This window comes from Cupressus sempervirens, chromosome 4 (genome assembly GCF_028749045.1).
Source record: "Cupressus sempervirens isolate cs-2001-9-10 chromosome 4, ASM2874904v1, whole genome shotgun sequence".
Lineage (NCBI taxonomy): Eukaryota > Viridiplantae > Streptophyta > Pinopsida > Cupressales > Cupressaceae > Cupressus > Cupressus sempervirens.
The window spans coordinates 683,531,604-683,544,754 of record NC_143121.1 but is presented as its reverse complement, the minus strand read 5'-3'; the positions used below and the strand labels follow the sequence as shown (position 1 = coordinate 683,544,754).

The 13,151-nt window shown below is 38.1% G+C and overlaps 1 protein-coding gene across 1 annotated transcript in view; it reads left to right on the top strand.

Annotated features, from left to right (window-relative positions):
- Nucleotides 1–13,151, top strand: part of KU80 (Ku80 family protein) — a 124,867-nt gene that overhangs the window by 12,697 nt on the left and 99,019 nt on the right. Inside the window, exons 2-3 of the mRNA XM_089826528.1 lie at nucleotides 6,015–6,107; nucleotides 6,442–6,493. Of these exons, the coding sequence (XP_089682654.1) occupies nucleotides 6,015–6,107; nucleotides 6,442–6,493 (145 nt within the window). The remainder of the gene's footprint in view (nucleotides 1–6,014; nucleotides 6,108–6,441; nucleotides 6,494–13,151) is intronic.

Below are 13,151 nucleotides of genomic sequence, written 5' to 3'. Positions count from 1 at the left end.
CGGATGCTGTCCGGATGTGAGTGCCAGCAGCATTGGGTTTGTTGCCGTCGTTGGACTACTATCCCTTCCTGTGTCCTCCGTTGCTTTCAGAAATGGTGTATGATTCGGAATGGCCGTCCGTAATTGGGGCATTGTGAGAAGGAGGTCACTTATCTTGACCGGTATCTCCATTTGTAAGATCTGCCGTACAATGTTTTGTTCTGCGAAGTTCCTTGCCAAGGTGCCGGTGATGTCCTTCAACTGAGATGTCCTTGCCGATGATGCCTTTCCAATTTCCGCTTGCACTTCCCCCAATTTTCTTTTTTCCTCCGCTGGCAGTTTTGCTTGCCTCCGCGTAATTGCAAGAACCTCCTCTTCATCCGTGCCGATAGTGATCAAGTTTACTCCAGACTTTGGGCACTTGGCATCTTCATGGTCGCCGGGTCCGCACCATCTGCATAATAATTTCGGTGTGTTTGCTGCTGTACAATCCCGCGCAAAATGACCCCACAAATTACATGCTCGGCATTGAACGATCAGCCGTTCGTTTGCATCATACTGGGTTCGACTTCGGCTCCCATTATTATTATTATTGTTTGCATTGTTGTTGTTATTTTGCCCTTTGTTATTATTCCTGTAACCTCCAGATGTGGCACTTGCGTTATTCGTATTTCCGCTACTGCCTGACGGGGAAGCCTCCTGTGTAAGAAGCACCTGCGGAGATCCTCTTGTCTTCATGTTAAAGGGGCACTCTTTTGTCGAATGGCTCATGATCTGACAAATGTCACAAAATTGGTTCTTTGGACACGATCCTTTAGTATGACCGTCGGTCTTACACTCCGTACACCACAATTCACTGCCTTTTGGCTCCTTCTGCATGTTTTAAAACTCCATCATGTGGATCATGTCCTTCTGTAGGGCACGAACCTTGTTACTGTTGCCTTCATCGTCGCTGCTATCACCTCCGACAGGCTCGTCGTGATCCGAATCAGATGAGCTAGTCTTCGTCTTCTTCTTTGTCTTCAACTCACTTTCAAGGTCCAATGCTTTGTTATAAGCTTCCGTATATGACGACGGTGGCACAATTTTCATTTTCCTCCGCAACTTCGAGCGTAGGCCTTCCACGAACCATCTTTTCTGAAGTCCGTTTGTTGGCTTACTTTCCATTTTGTTTATCAAGTCTTTTAATTCCTAGCGTAAACGTGGACGGTTTCATTCTTCCCTTGCTTAGTATTGAAGATCTCTGCTACAATTTCATTATCATTCCGCAATAGTTTAAATTCTACCAGAAATTCCTTTTTAATATTATCCCAATTGTTTAGCTTTTGTGGGTCTCTATCACTGAACCAATCAATTGCTACGCCTCGTAGGGTGGCCAAAAATTGCCTCATCCAGTCGTCTTCATCAGTTATCCCATTTGCCTTCCAGATTGTTTCACATGTTTTGCAATGTCGAATGGGATCGGTTGTACCATCACTATTGAACTTCGGCAGTTTCTCTTTCGGTCTCGCCATCACAATTGGTTTCTGTAAACAGGCGTTGCTCGGTCTTGCAATACTGGCGCTGTTCAATCCCACACCGGCGGTCTGCACTCCCACACCGGCGGTCTGTACTCCCACACCGGCAGACTGGTCTCCTACACCGACGGTCTGCACTCCCACATCGGCGGACTGCACTCCCATATCGGCGGACTGGTCTCCCACACTGGTGGACTGCACTCCCACACCGGTGGACTGTTTTCCCACACCGTCAGATTGCACTTCAACACCGGCGATCTCAACAGCTGCGAACCTTGGTGAAGAAAAAGGATCTTCTGAAGTTGTCTCCCGCGGAAGTGTATCTTGGACGAAGAGTTCACTCCACGCTCTTGCTCCGTCGGCACTCTGAGCCGTGCGAGTCGATGCTCTTCCGTCTGGATTCTCTCCCCTCGGCGAACACAAATTCAAAAACTCCTCCCGTGCTTCTTCCACCAATTCCACCCGCTGCTAGTTTCCTCCAACAATCTTTCCGTGCTCTGGTTTTCGTCGACACTCTTTTGAAATCTTCGTCGGCGTTTGGCTTGCTGTGCCAGAATTAAATTCTCTTGCGTAGTACGGATTCCATTTTTTCCGTTTACCTTATTTGGATCCTTGTTAAGCTGATTTGGCATTAATCTTCATTCCTCCCACCTTCCAAGTTCATAAGGCAATGACGCCAAATGTTTGCCGTACTAGTATAGAAATCAACGCATACAGACAATGGAACAGAATAGCAGAATTATATTCGCATATGCCAGACATACATTATGCTTGATAAGATGAAAATAGTAGAAGATGAATTACAATGATCCCAGATGAGATATAAATACTATCCGCCGAACCTTCCCGAAGGAGTCCGTTGGCCACAAACATTATGTTCGCCACAAACTATTTACCTGTCGGCTACAGAATACAGAAACACCGACGACAATCACTCCGTCGACTACGGAAACACCGACAACAATCCAGTTGGCTAACAGCAGTGACGTTTTTACCACATACACAAGGACCACTTCCAGCAGAGGCAACAGAACCTCCAAAACTTTACCAAAAACCACCTAGCGATCTCGACAGGATTGAGGCAGCAGATACTTCCAAGCCAAATCAAGCAGAAGTCAAGGAAGGAATAGGTGGCAGGCAACAAATCTCGACGTGGGAGGCTTCCAGAGTCTCAATTCCGAAGATGGTGCCACTTATCTTTCCGGAACAGCCCTCCTGTACTAAAGTCATAGATTTGAGGTGCCAACCAAAATGTGCTCATAAAGTAAGGGTACAAACACCCCAGGGTCTAGAGGTAGTTCATCCGGTTGCTCTTGTGGTACAACCAGTAGGAGGAGAGGAGAAAACTGGAAAAATTCACACCCAGGGTAGCATGACGACACTAGCTGGTAGTGATGGGGCCACGACAGACACGCTCTTGGAGGAAGTGGATATGCTACTCGAAGAGGAAGGCATGGTGTCTTCACACCTAGCAACAATTGCTGAGGAGCAAGTTGAGATACAAAGTGAGCGCGGAGAACCACCAGACACAACATCTTTTGCAGCCAAGGCCGAACTATTCCTCACTGAGCTTCATGCCATGGAGCATTCTACTAGGAGGATCATGCAGCAGGCCAGGGCTTAGAATTTGGAGACCATCATCAACATAGCAGAGGCATTGGCCGCCTTTATGCAGATTGATTGCCACACAGATTGGGAACTACTGGAACAGGGTGGCTATTCAATAGAAGACATGGCTATCACAGGGACGGGGAGCTCTATCATTCCCGTGGGACAAGAACCATTGCCTCTCCTAGAAGCACTGATAGCAATGGAGGTTTCCTTTCGGGAAACCTTTTTGAAACTTTAGAAGGAGAAAAACCTAGCTAAAGTTTTGGGGCTAGAAAGAAAGAGTCTTTAACAATAGTGGGCAGCGGAGAAAGTTGCTATGCAGGAAGCCTGGAACAAAGAAAAAGCTGAATTGGAAAGCAAGGTTGCCGCGGTAGAAGCTAAAAAGATGGACGTGCTACGGGTATTACAGGGCGTTTGGACAAAGTAGAAGACGACGGAGCAAGCCCTGCAATGGCTAAGGGGAACTCCTAGCATAGGGATGTCCTCCCATCCTTCTTCTTGAAATTACAGTTGTTTTTGTTTCATGTTCTAAAGTCGTTTGAAAGATGACTTCTTTTTTGGGGGGGATAGATGTAGTCGGAATAAAGTACTTGTTATGTTTAGTACTTGTTAAAGCTAGTCAGGTTGGGTAGTTAGGTGGTGATGAAATGTGTCGGTTGGTTTCCAACGAACCGACCCATCTATAAATACTTGGAACATTGGTAATGTACTCATGTTGGTTTTTGTTATTAATAAAGAAATCATTTCCTCGTCTACTGGTGTTGTGGTATGAATAATATGTTTTAGGTTTTACTTCATATGTATCAATTGGACTATTCTGTGTACTTCTAGAATTGTGTGATATTTCCACTCTACATGGGTCATGTCTCCTTATCATGACCCCTTACAAGAAGTGTGTTAATTTCTAAGGATTGGTGGAGACGTTGAAAACAAACGATGGAATGATTTATTGAAGACAATGCAGCAACCTTATTGAAACCTGTTTATGGTCATGGTTGATCCTTATTACACTGTCTGTGAAGCTGCATTCTACATTTTTTGTTGAGTGCGGAGTTTCTTATAATTTATTGGCTTTGTGAATACATTTGTTCAACATATTTGATATATATGGCATGGGACTTGGATAGTTCATGATTCATTCCTGGAGACAGAATGAATCTTTGAATGCAACTGAGCATTAGCAGGGAATTGTGTTGCAATATAAACCCATTGGATTCAGTTCTCGGTTCCTGGTAGCATCACTATTACTTCTGGAGGTCTGTTGTCATGATCCTGGTCAAATTCTGATCAGAAATTGTCTTAAAATAGTGAGACTTCACAATTTCTGACATAATGAAATATGCCTCGACATTCTTGTCAATAATATGAAACCATAAATGTATTCTGTTGATCTAAATTGGTGTTATCAGAAAATGAAGCTTCTATCATTGCTCATGACCTGTGCATGCTGATTAAACTTCATCAATGAAGGAAGCAAAGTTCTGAAGCTGATAGATATATGTATTGCCGTTTGATCCTCCATAATCATGAAGCTCAATATTCTTTCCTTTCTACAAACTTAGAGACTCCACAATCATCAATCCTTAATCCTTAACTAATCCTTAATCACAGAAACCACAATGGTAACTGAGAGTCGTGATTAGAGGAGGTGATGGTTAGTCGGGAGAAGACACCTCTTTTGAGTTAAGAGTTTGTGATTCATTGTCTTTCCCTGATGTCTATATAAGGCAGATATTCTGTTGGTGAAAAGCGTGGAAGGTGATAATAGAATCAAACTACAAGAAAGGCAGACATACAGTATGAACTATATACTGTGGGCTTACAGTTCCAATTATATATCGTGGCATGGGTCTTCATGCAAAATAGAATGATCACGTGTACATGCATACCTCTGAATTAATATAAACTTTATGCTTATCTGTCATAGGATCATAGATAGATTGCTGATTTAGGAATGCTTTAATATAGAAAATGTGTATAGGATATTAGGTATATATTTTCTGACTGCTGTAATTAGCCATGGTAGGGGAAATGAGGGATTACAAACAGGGGAATGGTGATGGTGTCACCTTCTACGCATGCCACTTCATGGTATACGACCGTGGAGTCCCATGGGGTCAAAGGGGCACAAAGGGTAACTGCCTTTGGACTTAGGAAGGATAGACTTTTTGGGCACTCTATTATGAATACTCCTCATGTCCTCTATTACGGAAAAGAAATGCATTAAGGATGTTCAATCATTGGAAGTAGGTTATAAGTGGCAAGATTGAGGGGAATGGTTATAGAACATCTCTCTAGGTACCTCTCCTCATATGGATGGCATGGCCCGCATGAGGCCAAGAGGGATGGTATATCTGCTCTTGGGCCTAGGGTAGAGGTTCTCTAGGCACCCTATCAAGTCGCCTTATCTTATCTCTTCTATGATTGATTTAAACAATCTAGTGATTAGATCTGCACTTCTAATATGCTTATTTCTAAATAAAGAGACCCATTTAATGAATTATGGTTATAAATGATTCCTAAATTGTTTGCAGGGTCTCAATTAAGTGGAAGTTATTGCTAAACTCTATTTGTTTTGATTAAAAATTGTAGCCTGGGGCAAAATTTGGGTATTCATAATTTGGGGACATTAGAATCTGTAACGGATGTATGTTTAAATGGTTAAGCTTGAGAATGCTATGCTAATGCAAAAGAAACAAATCTCCAGATAAATGTATTTTAATAAGGTTGCTAATCAGAAAGCTACAACAGAAACATCTTATTCTCCATGTGCATGCGAAACTGTTTGACAAAGTTCTTATTGGGAAAAGTGCAAAAATTTGTAGGGGTTTTTACATGCATGTTTTGTAGGTGACTTGCTGCTGATATGTTTGTGTAGAAATACTAATAATATCTTTACATATACAGGAGTCGCTGGTACTCTTGCTTGATATCAGTCCATCTATGCATGATCATCTCCCAGATGTGGCAAGAACTGCGTCCATACTTGTAAAGAGGAAGGTTGTGTTCAATTTTTTACCTTATGCTTTTGATACAGGCATACATGTTCAAGTGATGGTTGCTTGCTTGCTTATTTTTTTATTACAAGTGCATGCATAATTAATTATAGCATTTCTTGCTAAATATTTCAATTCCAAGTAGTGTACCCTTATGATTCCATGCTGCTTATGTTTTAAATGTATGTTTGTATTTTTAGAGACAAGCTTTACAATGCAAAATTGATTTGTTTGTTCTGGAATGCTTTGTTAGTGTATTTATCATCAATAACAATATTGAGATGCAAGTTATGTACTTACACTGCTTATGCTTCATTCTTGTTGTATTGAATGAACAGATATTCTTTAATAAAAGTGATGAACTAGGGCTTGTTCTCTTTGGGCATGAAGGTATCATTTCCTTCCTAAGTCTATGGTCACAATATATCTCTTTTCTATTGAAATTCGTACTGGGTGTGACATATAAATTTGGGTACTAGATTTGTACAGATTTAATTGAGTTTAATAAAATTGTAATGAATGACAATTGCATCATTGTTACTTTCTTTCATAGTTGCCATGTTCATGCCTTATGTTGGAAATTTTTTTGATGCGTGGAAAACGTTTTGATGTTTTTAATACCAGACTGTTATTATTAATTTTGTTTTGGATGTAGTCATGCTGGTTTTCTGTCTGACATTGTGCCCTTTGCTAAAGCAATTTTTTGTTTTCATGTTCTTTCTGTAACAGCTTAAACTTACGCTGTTTTTCAGGATATATCTGTATTTTAAATGCTGAAGTACCCTTAAAAATGCCAGGTGGTATAAATGTTTGATTGGACATAATTAATTAGAATACAAGGCTTTTTGTTAGTGGAACTTTTTTTCTCTCGTTGGAATACTGAGCAAAGATGGATTGCTTTAGTCAATGCCAAATCTAAGTTGTACAACTGAAGAGAAATAATGCCCGCTACAAATCTTTATCTAGTCCTTATATTCTGTCTATGTTTAGGGGCCCCACCTAACAATAATATACCTCCCTGTGGGGCTGTGCATAGAATGTATGGGGCCTCCCTCCACTGCATCATGTTACGTATAGAATCTGCCTTTAGAAACTATAGGCCCCTAGAACCATAGAACTATAGAATCTGGCCCCTGATAATAGTAGGGCCCTCCCCTCACTATTGTAGTTCCATGGTAGGGCCCTACTACTATAGTAGGGCATTCAAACGAGAGCCCTAAAATTTTATGGCCTGCCATTGAAATGTAAAATTCAGATTACCATGCTGGAACATAGGAAGAATATATTAAACTAACACAAGAGTGCATTAGAGAGCTCTCAAAATACAATTGGAATGAACACCATGCTCATAGGATTGTAAATGACAACTTAATAGAGAGATTTCAAACTAAGACATAACAATATTTGTAAAGGTTGTACTTCCTAATCTGTAATTCAAATTGATACGCCATCTCTATTTACCAACAATTTTGTTTAAGTTGTATGTGACTGGCTTCATCAGAATGTGCTGTTGTAAAGAACTTCATGCATAAAAATTAGCTTGGACAGAGAAAATGATATCATTTGCAAAGAGTGAAAAATGAAGCCACTATTAAATAAGTAACGAGAAAATAAAGGACATAAACAACTTTGTACACCATGATTGCCTCAATATATAGTTATACCTTGGAGAGACTTGGGAAGTATCAAAATTTCAGCAAATTTGGTTGCGTCTCTGAACTGGTCTCAGCAATATTACCAGCCAAGATCTTTGTTGAAGCGATAGAGAAAATTGTGAGACATTATACAATTTTGTTACAATATTGCTTCTGCTTGTTTGTATCTTGGGGGTGCTTTTTTAGGGTACGTTGTTTCATAGCATAGGACTGTTAGCATGAATGCTGATAGTATTTCTACCGGGGAGTATCCTAGCATTGTTGGAGACATGTTTCATAGGTTGTCTCTTGCATTCATGACAGAGCTTGTCATTGATGTCAATATACTGGTTATTCTGTGAAGACTAACAGAGCAGCAGACAGAGTTTGGCTTTGTGCGATTTGAGAAATGCAGATGAGCTTATGTGGACTTGGGATAAAGTTTTACAGAGTGTTTAGAGGCTACAATTAAGAGCACATATGGAAATATGAAGATTGGACAGAGATATGATGGATTTAGTGAAGGCAACGTTTAGACAGAGTTTCTGGGTAGCAGTTATAGTTGATTGGATTGTATCTCTTAATCAAGATAGAATTTGGTTAAGTGGACATGGACAGAGGTAGAAGACATGATGAAGATGCTGTGATTAATCACGCACATCTAGATGAGCAATGCATGAAGAGTTATGAAGACTATGATCCGACAGTTTGAGTGTAACTGTGAAAAGTGTAAAGATGTAATGTAACCTGTAAATGTAATATCTTAAGTTGGTCCCATATTATTATTGTAAATTGGGAAAGCCTCAAGGTCAACTCATTAATTTGTTTTCAGACCTGGTATAAAGGAAAGATGTTTTCCTTGTGGTAGAGTGTGCTTTGTAATAATCAGTGAGATCATTTTATGATATGTGAACTTAAGAGTGAGATTCAGTGCAGATATTTATGTAATGCGAGTATGCAAACTTGTATGTGAGATCCAATGAACCGGATAACAAATATCTTTTGATTAGAGAAGTGTTTGGTGCAGTGGAGGCACGGTGAGCGGACAAGGAATTATATCTGGCCAAGAAGTTGCTGTTGGATAGTGTTGATGTACCATTGTATTATTCAGTGTGGATAGTACTGAAGCTATTTGGACAATGGGTCCACCTATCTTCATAATCAACTTCTAACAGGGTTGGAATTTCCTAATAGGGACTGATGTGTTCTGAATGTATTTCATTGACTCCTAATAGGGTCCATCCTCTTACAAGGAACATTTATTTTAGTACATTTTGTAGGTACCATCCCCACCAGGAATTTCCCTCTGATCAAGGGTTTCCCTATTGAACAAATCTGGGGTTATTGTGTATGGTGATCTTTCTGTGGTTATTTCATCTAGTGTTTACATGTTTTTTAATTAATAAGGATATTGAGAGTTGTTTTAATTGCATAACTGATTCACCCCCCCTTGGTGGACTTCACTTTCTAACAATTGGTATCAAAGCATTAGGTCCTTGAAAGAAAAGCTTAACAACTTAAGGAGATCTAAGGTGCAGTTCAGGAAAGAAAGTTTGAAGTTTGATGGAGTTAACTACGGCAGTTGGAAGGAAAAGATGAAGATACATTTGATATGCATGGGTCTGGGTTATTGGTTAATCACTAAGAATAAAAAGGATGTGATTGAAGAGGACAAGCTTGAAGGTTGTGATGAAACTTAAAAAGACGCATTCATGTTCAATATGGTTGCAAGAGAAGCACTATTATCAGCTCTTCTAGAAACTTAATTCACTTAGCTAAAAACTTTAAGATTAACTCATTGAATTTGGATTGCTTTGCAAGTTACATTTGAAGGTGATGATCACGCTCAGAAGGTTAGACTACAAAATTGGACATGCCTATTTCAAGATGCTAAGATAATGAAAGATGAATTAGTAAGAAGTTATTTTGGTAGAACAACAAAAATTGTTGCTGGAATTAAGACTTGTGGAGGATCAAAATCTGAAGATGAAGTTATATGGAAGATATTGAAAACTTTGACACATGCATACATACAAACAACACAAATGATAGAACAAGTTATTCCCTTATCACCGAAATTCACAAGAGAGACTCTTCTTGGGAGATTACAGTTAGCAGAAATATGGATGAGACAGAGTGGAGAATTGCATAATGTTGAAATTGCTTTCAGCCTAGGTTGACAAGGAGTGCAAGTACAAATGGAGACTATGCTAGTAGCAACCAAACAAGAGTTGAAGAAGAAAAAAAGATTGAGGAAAGACTTCCCTTGCTTATGAAGATAGAACCTAAAGGTAACAAAATCTTTAAATGTTGGGCTTGTAATGAATATGGTCATTATTCTTGTAAGTTTCCTTACAGAGTAAAAAAGACTAGAAATCACTTCAAATCAAGAAAGCCTAAGGAATGTCTTTTTGCAAATGATGAGGATGAATTAAATGCTAAGATAGAAGAAATCTTGAGTGAAAGTGATGATGAAATAGGATTTGTTGCTATTAAGGAAGAAAGTCCTGAAGAAGGAAGAAGTTAGAGAAGAAAAAGCATTAGTATCACAAGTTGAAAAGAAGAGATCTGATTGGATTATTGGTAGTGGTTGTTCCCATCACATGATGTAGAAGTGAAGTACAATTATGTTTAGCATATGAATGTGTGATTCTCTCATATATATATATACATATACACACATAATCACTCTTATATAATTCTGATATTATTTATACTTAATCATAATTGTATATCTCAGAAGCTTTTATAATAATAATAATAATAACCTTTAAAGTCCATCAATTTCCTTCCATATTCACTGGGCTTGAAATATGTTGTGTGAACCAATCGCATATGTATTGGAGAGTTGACCATGTATTATGGTCCATGTAGGGACATGACCCTATGTGGCTATTGGCCATGTAAAGTCTTGTCTCTACGGGGACTTGAACTTATATTCATATTATTACTAGATTGCCGGTTGTGGAAGGATATCAATAACATTAGCAATATTCCTTTCGTCAGCAGCGATCTATACTTACTGATCTGGTAGTAATAAACTTACTGATTGGCATTGATAAATATATGTAATCTGAATACATTTGCATAGTCAATCTATACAATCAGATATATATAAAATCTACTCAATTAGAACTGTATTATATATATATACATACATATCAGATCTGAATTATTAGTGATTAAGAAAATCAATACTCTGTTCTCTATCAGAGATCCGAGAAAATTTACATGGTATCAGAGCCACATTGATAGAGAGTTTCACTCAGTCTTATACAGATTTAAATATGTTAAACTATCTTCAATCTAAAACTACGGTGAGTCACGTAAGACTGGAAGACAGACTTGAAGGGGCCTCCAACTTTGCATCATGGAAAATTCAAGTAATAATCATTCTATGAGAAATGGAATTAGAAGGATAGAAAGAAGAAAATAAGTCTATGCCAGAAAATGATCCAAACAAAACAACTTGGAAAAGATATAATAATAAAGCTATGAAGATCATTATAGATACCGTCCAAGATCATATTCTCCCATCAATATCAAGCCTCAAAACAGCTTATGAGATGTTTTCCAATATTAAGAATACATTCGAAATCAATAACACCAGTAGATTGTTGACATTGAAGCAACAACTACTATACATCAAAATGATCAATGGAGAGTCAATTACATCTTATTTTCTAAGAATCTTAGTTAAAAGGTCAACTTGCGACTATTGGAAATCAAGTGGATGACAAAGAACTTTGTATCATAGCACTAAAAGGATTACCCTTACTGTGGAAAACTTTTATTTGTGGACTAAGCTCTCGACCCGAACTTCCAAAATTTGAGCAACTTAAAAACGAATGTACTCAAGAAGAGTCAAGATTACTCTCGAGAGGAATCATTTTAAATGAAGAGGGAGATATTCAAGTTGTTCAAGTTAATAACAACAATAAAGGTAAATTAAAGTGAAAAATAAAGGAATTTAACAAAACATACAAAAAAAGAGATTGGTCAAAAGTACAATGCTTCAAATGTGACAAATTTGGTCATACTAATAACATCTGTCCAGAATGGAAGAAAATTCAAGCAGCACTAGTAGAAGTCAAAGATGAAAAGGATGAAAACTTTTCATTTTACTTCGCACTCTCAAATGAACCAAACTCCAACAAAAATACATGGATAATAGACAATGGAGCATCTCGTCATATCACAGCTTTTAGAGACAAATTCAAAAGCTTTGAAGGATATTCCTTCGAAGAAATAACTATTGGGGATAATTCTACACATCTGGGAAAAGGTATTGGATCGTGTTCAATCCAACTAAAATCAGGTATCACTCTTCAACTAAAGAATGTTTTGTTTGTACTTGGTATAAAAAGAAATTTGGTCTCCATCTTTGGCCTTGCAGACCAAGGGTATCGAATCACATTCCAAGAGGATCAAGTACTATCTTGGCCAAAGAACTCCAACATTAAGAATGCTATATCCATCGGAGTTAGAGATGGATGTTTGTGCAAACTTTGTAATGATCAAAATCTAGCCCTAAATCATGAAATTTCAAAGTCTAATAAAATTTGGCATAGAAGACTTGATCACCTTCATTTTTGGTCCTTATCATCCATAGAAAAAATAGTAACCGGTTTACCTAGTTTAAATCCTAATCACTCTGGCATTTGCAAAGGATGTGCCTTAGGTAAAAACATAAAAAGTTCCTTTCCCAAAAGTGAACACAAATCGAAATTTGTACTAGAACTCATTCACATTGATTTATGTGGTCCAATTTTTGTACCTTCCCTAACCGGATGTCTATACTATGTAATTTTTATAGATGACTTTTTTAGGAAAACTTGTATTTACTTCCTTAAACTTATCAATCGAAGTGTTATTCAAATTGAAAGAATTTAAAGCACTGGTTGAAGACCAAACTGGAAAGAAAATCAAAATCCTAAGATCAGACAATGGGGTTGAATACATTTTAGAAAACTTTAAAGACTTGCATCTCTGTTGGGATTAAGAGAGAGCTTTCTGTACCATATAATCCTCAACAAAATGGAGTCACAGAAATAAAAAAGAGATCTATTATTGAATCTGCCAAAGCTATGATGCATGTCAAAACCTTCACACCTCTTTTTGGGATGAAGCTTCTAACACTACAGTTTACATCCAAAATAGATGTCCTCATTCAATATTGCAAAATACAACTCCTGAAAAAGTGTTTACTAGCAACAAACCAGACTTAAACCATCTAAGAATTTTTGGTGTCCTGTATATATTCACATCCCTAAAGAAAAGAGAACTAAACTAAAACCATCAGGAAAGAAGGGCATATTTATTGAATAAAGTGAATCATCCAAAGGTTATAGGATTTATGTCCCTGGACAAAGAACTATTGAAATCATTAGAGATGTAAAATTTGAAGAAGGCAT